At 61.3% G+C, this 6,000-nt stretch overlaps 1 protein-coding gene across 7 annotated transcripts in view; it reads right to left on the bottom strand.

Moving 5' to 3' along the window:
- Nucleotides 1–880: 880 nt before the first annotated feature.
- Nucleotides 881–6,000, bottom strand: part of WDR20 (WD repeat domain 20) — a 63,107-nt gene continuing 57,987 nt past the window's right edge. For 6 of the 7 annotated variants that reach the window (XM_029950825.1, XM_029950830.1, XM_029950824.1 and 3 more), the window contains one exon: nucleotides 881–1,685. In XM_029950825.1, coding sequence (XP_029806685.1) covers nucleotides 1,632–1,685 — 54 coding nt within the window. In that variant the 3' untranslated portion in view covers nucleotides 881–1,631. The remainder of the gene's footprint in view (nucleotides 1,686–6,000) is intronic. The other variant, XR_003912989.1, reaches the window with a different exon arrangement.

Below are 6,000 nucleotides of genomic sequence, written 5' to 3' on the forward strand. Positions count from 1 at the left end.
GACCCCAGGGCGTCACAAAATGAACTCTGGACTTCATTTCCCAAGGTGGCCCTCGACCTCCGGCAGTAGTGGGCTCCCTGTGCGTCTCTGCACCTGCCTGGCCGGGGTTCTCTGTCATTGACGCCTAGAAACCCACGCTTTGATCAAGATCCCAACTGTCTAGAATATGCGGTTTTAACATGCAGGTCATTCCAATGCACAGGATATATGAATTCTGATTGTTCCACTTAAAACACAGGATGTCAGTCTTTCCTGGTACTCACCTGCCCCACAGTGCACGTCCCGGGACCCAGAGGCTCCGAGAGTGGCTGTACCGACCTCTCCTCCGAGAAGCAGCCGCGCCCGGTGAAGCGTCAGTCCTGTCGCTGCGCTCACGGAACCGGTGAAAACAGGGCGTGCCCCCGACTAACGTGCTCGCTTAGAGACCCGGGATCCGCACGCTTCGCGGCTTCCAGCCACACCAAATAAAAATGCCTTCAGACGGTGCAACTGTGCACGAGTTTGCAAAACTGAGAACGTTCTCCGTGTGGCCACTGCACAGCAGCCGTGGGGTCGACGCGCGGGTGGCTGTGGGCGCGACCTCCGCGCAGCGCGGTCCTGCTGTTTCCACCGGACACACGGCCCCCCTGATCCCGGCCCGCAGGGGCCGGCCACGGCAGGCGGGCCCTGGGGCCGGAAGACACGGAGGACTCGCTGCGGCCCGTGTGCACACGTGCAGACAGCCCCGGTGGCCGCGACGGCGGCCCTGCTGCCCGTCCCCGGGCTCCGCCGGCACAGAGCCTGTCCCGAATGTGGTGGGAAAAGGGTAATTTCATACTAAACTTTAATTGAACAAAAAGGTACATTAAACACTGAGCCAACTTGACAAAAGAAAAACAAATGGTATATTCAAGATAGTTTTAATATTAGTATTTTTTCATGAATTAGAAATATCACTTTAAATTGATGAAAATCACTGCTGAAGAACCATGTCCTCCAGTAGAACTACATTATTTGTACATATAATACAGAGCCCGACCGCACTGAAAACCACGGTATTAAAATAAATGTTAAGATTAGAAAGAGCATCTTCACACCTGGAGGGCCGTGAGTCCGTGAGGCCCGTATTTAAAGTAATGTCCTAACAGCACTGAATATTCTAAGTGCAAACAATTTGTGAAGTTCGCAGACTGCAGCGTCCGCCTTCGCGAACGGCGTATTTCCGTCGGGAAGCGACAACCTTCGTCACCAGTGGCTCCGGGCTGCCTTCCGCCCGCCTCCGTGTGAAAACACCAGCGCAGAACCAGAGTGAAGGACTATTTATAACAGTTGAGTTTTAGGGGATTTCTTGTCCAAGAAACGTTTTATTTTACACTATGTATGTATGATTTTATATATATATATATAGGAGAGATTTTAATTACATTGAACTTTGGAGTAAAAAGCAAGAAAATCCCATTTCTTATTTTTTTACTGCAGCCCCACACGCACGATTTAAAAACAGCAACAGCTTCTTTGGGCGAGTGGCAGAGAAGGCCGTTCCGGGCGGGCCCGCGGGTCTTCCCAGGACTCCGGGTGACAGCTGCCTCCGCGAGTGTCAATGCTCGGGGCTCCCGCCTCCTTCCGTCGCTCCCTCAGGACCGCGGGGGTCACTACACTACAGTTCCGCCTGGAGAGCTGGCCTGGTTTGGGGATGACAATAAACCCTGCAAACAAAGCAGTTTCCATTAATCCAGCAAAACCCGGGGCAGCCGAGAAAGCCACACTCGTCCTTGGCCGGCGGCTCGCGGGACCAAAGTTACTCTGTCGGCCTGTCAGCCAGTCTTGGAACCCTCCGGCCTCATCTACTTAACGCTTAGTCACCTTGTTGTGTGACAGTCCCAACTAATCAGGAGCCACCGACCCAGCCCCTGCTTGGCTGTCCTGCGGTGGGCAGGGCCGGGCTGGGGTCCCTGGCACATCGTGGGCCGAAAGGCGAGGGGCGGCTCTCATGGGCGGCTGTTTGTTGCCTTCCCCAGAGGCCGCGGGTCAGGACCACGGCGAGGTCCCCAAGCGAGGTCCCCGTTGGCTTCCACAGCTGCGGCCACGCCTCCCGCACACCTGGCCCCTAGAGCCGGTCAGCCGGCTCCGGTTGGGGTGCGCTGGTGGTGCCACCCCCACCCCCCACCCCCGGCTTCAGCACCGGTTCGCAGAGCTCAGCAGGTGGAGAGGGAACTGGGCCATGGGGGTGGGGAGGCCAGGACACAGCCCACTCTCGCCGTGGGCAGTGCTGCGTCTGCGGACAGGTGTAGCGGCTGGTTGAGTACCGCGGGCAATCCAGGTGTGCGCTGGGCCACGGCTGGGAGCTGAGCGCGGGCACGCACGAGCCCGGGCATGTGTGGGCGGGGCGTGCGTGATGCGTGCGGCCACGTGCATGTGTGGGCGGGGGCCGCGTGGGCGAGCGGCCATGTGCGTGTGTGGGTGGGGCGTGCGTGTGGTCACGTGCGTGTGTGGGCAGGGCGTGCGTGACGCGTGCAGGCGTGTGTGGGCAGGGCTGAGTGATGAGTGCGGCCACGTGCATGTGTGGGTGGGGGCCACGTGGGCGACGAGTGCAGTCGCGTGTGTGGGCGGGGGCGTGCGTGATGCGTGCGGTCACGTGTATGTGTGGGCGGGGCGTGCGTGACACGTGCGGGCGCGTGTGTGGGCGGGGCATGCGTGACGCCTGCAGCACAGAGCACCAGCCCCACTCTGCAACGCGATTTCGTCCCAGGCTGCCCGGCGTTTATTGCGGAGAAGGTTAAGGTTACAAGAGAGCAACACTGAAGCTACAGATTTTCAGTCTTGTGAACACAGACTTGAGCGGTCCTAGAAAATGCTTCCGTCGGTTAGCTGTTGACCCACGATGAGCCTTGAACTCTATGCAACCACGGCCATTTTCCCGCACTGCACCTGTGCACACGCCCGGCTGGAGGGAGGCTGGGCACGTCGCTGTCCCACCGGCTCACAGCTCGCTTCCGCACACTGTGCCCCCCGCCCGTCAATCGGGACCCGCTCGGAAAGCCAAGGGCCAACGGAACGTACCAGCCGGGCCCGCGTAGAGCCCCTGGGAGCCTGGGCTGGCACCCGGGGCTGCCCCGAGAAGGCAGGGTGCACGCGGCTAGTGAAGCGCCCCCAGTGCTCCCATCAGAGGGCCACAGGGCAGCGGAGGGTCGGACAGACGTCTCGGCACACCCGACCTCGGGTCACCGGGGGGCGGGGGGCCGCCCACCCGGCCTCCTCACAGGGTGGCGGGGAGGCCGCCAAGGCCAGACTCCGTTTCCCTGGCAACGCGCTGGCGTGAAGAAACTTTGACCAACGAGGAAGCGCCGCCGCCTCATCAAGGTGTCAGGTGAGTCCCGTGAACGGAGTGGTTTCCAGGAGCTACGGGGTGTCCTGGAACAGCGTCACGTCTACAACACGAGGACCCCCCCCTCGTCTCTCCAAAGCAGAGAAACGTACTCGGCTCCTCGCTCCTCCCGCGACCGGGGAGGGGGGGGGGAGCCAGTCTGGGGCCAGAGCCGCCCCCCTGCTCAGCGGAGGCCGCAGTTACTTAAATCCCAAGAGCACTCTCTGAGAAAGGCACCCGTCCCCCAAACACACACATTAGGGAAGGTGGTATCTCTAGACCAGCTGTGTCCAACCCAAGGTCAAGGCCAAGACACGTGTGAAATTTAAAAGTCAAGCAGCTCATTTAACAATTGAGAAACGAGGTGAAATTTATACACTTAAGATAGTCCATGTTATCATTTCAACATAATAACCAGTTTAAAAAATAGGAATGATGTATTTTACATTACTTTTTCCCATGAAGCCTTTGAGGCGCGCTGTGCAGCACACCTGCATTCGGCCCGCCCCGTTCCCAGTGCTCGGTGGCCGCAGGTGGCCCTGGACGGCGGTGATGCCGAGCGGCCTGGCTGCCCCCGCACCCCCCCCCCCACACGTTAGGGTCTCTCCAGTTCTGAGTGTGCCATCTCGGCGGAGGGCGGGTGCTAAGGTGCAGAGGCGGCTCGGGGCCCTGGCTTCCCCGGCCTGACGCCAGCGGGGACACACCATCTCTTCGCCCCGAAACGCCGCCCCGTGCTCAAGGTCGCTCGCCTTCCACACACCCTCCTCCAGCTTCCGGCCGCTGAGGCCTCAATCCCACAGGGACAGCCCCTCTGTCCTTCTGTGAGGCCCAGGCCCGAAGGAGACCGTGAAGGTCACCTAAGTGAGCGACCGCCTCAAAGCCACCCTTCTCGAAGCTTCTGCCGCCCACACCACAGTAACCCCGCCCACCACCAAACGTCCAAGGAGCTGTGGCCTCTGGATAACAGGGTTGTTAGCCCTTCCCATGTCACCCCTGGTGAACCAGTCTTTAAGAATGGACACAGTGCAGCAGCATGTGTCTGGGACCCACAGCCGGGGCGCCGCCCCGCGGGCACCGAGCTGGCAAGCAGCCCGGGCTGCCAGGCCCGGCTGTGGGTGAGAAACCTCGGGCTCGCTGGGGAGCCCTGGCCCACAGCAAAGGGGGAAGGGGCCGGCTGGCGGAATCGGGAGCACCGGCAGACCTCCAGCAGTCTGCAACCCGGGGGCCCCGAAGGTGCGGGCCTGTCATGTCACGTGAGGGCGGTCACACAGGCAGCCTGCGAGCCTGCGGCAGGTCAGCGGCGGCTGAGGGCCGTCCAGGGCCGACGCCCCGGGCTCGCCACCAGCAGTGGGAGGTCGGGGACGGAGACCCACACCGTCCGCTTCCTAGGGACGCAGTTCGCTTTGCCGTGATGGACAGCTGCAGCACCGGGGAAAGACTGCCACTCAAAGATTAAACGCCAAGGTCACCTCATTTCTGTACGCGGTGTTTTCAAGGTTACTGGGGGACAAAGAGATGGAGAACATACACAGGCCCCCCTCAGAGACCTGACCACTTTCAGGAGGAAGCCCAGCAGCCATCTTCTACTAAGAACGGCTTGGGACACAATCCAGCAGGGGGAAGCCCCAGACCCGCCGTCCTGTCAAACGCGCCCTCCCGCCCGTCTGGCTGCTCCCGAGGCCGGCCTGCACCTCACCGCATCCCGCCGTCACATCTCACGGGGAGGAAAGAGCACAGACCAGGCCGGGTTTAGAGTCATGCCCATCTCACCTGCCCACGACCTCAGCGGCGCGGGGACCCCCGGTCTGTCCGCCGGACACCGCTGGGCTGACAGCAGAGAGCTTCACAAACAGCGAGGCCCGGCCCAGCCTCCGCGAGTCCGATAACCGGGAACAGCCCATCGGGCCCGCGGAGGAAGCGGCTACCGGAACAGTGACAACTGCGGAGTCTATTTAATAAGCTGTCCTGCCATCACCAGACTTGCCATCGTGTCGCTGCTAGAGCTCTCACTGGAAGGTGAAGTGAAGAGATACCCCAGCTCTTGGTCACACAGAGACCGAGAGACAAGTGTCATTTGTAAAGTGATGTCCTTTTGCAGAGGGCACCGGAACACTGAGAAATCTCCCCACTGACTTCTTCCGGAACACCCGAGCGTGCACCCCTCGTCCCTGGCCCTCCCTCAGGGCTGGCCTCCCCGAGTGCTGCGAGAAGAGCCAGCGGAAGCCCGGCGGAGCCGAGGCCCCAGACGGCCCGGGTTCCCCACGAGGGTGACCCCCTCCCACAGTGGGCGCTCCGCTCTCCCCACACCCGGGCCCCTCGCGGCCCCAGGGCCTTGGCTCCTGCTGGGGGCGGTCTTGCCTCTCGTGGCAGCCCTGCCCTGCCCAATGACAGGTCACGCCGAGGGAGACACGTTTCCCCAGGGAGACCACTCAGCCTGATCTCAAGAGAAACTCACCCGGAGAAAACGATGCTCCTTTCAGACATCCGGGAAAGAGGCTTTCTTGGGGCACAAGCATAGGGGCAGCTCTCAGAACTAGACCTGGAGAAAGGGCGCCCCCTGCCTGTGGCAGCAAGAGGGGACACTCTGTGTCCCCCAAAAGCCTCTCTGGCTGGAGTCGCTTCAAGAGGGTCTCAGGCATGCGCCGCCCCCCCCCCCC

The sequence above is a fragment of the Suricata suricatta genome, chromosome 9, assembly GCF_006229205.1.
Source record: "Suricata suricatta isolate VVHF042 chromosome 9, meerkat_22Aug2017_6uvM2_HiC, whole genome shotgun sequence".
Lineage (NCBI taxonomy): Eukaryota > Metazoa > Chordata > Mammalia > Carnivora > Herpestidae > Suricata > Suricata suricatta.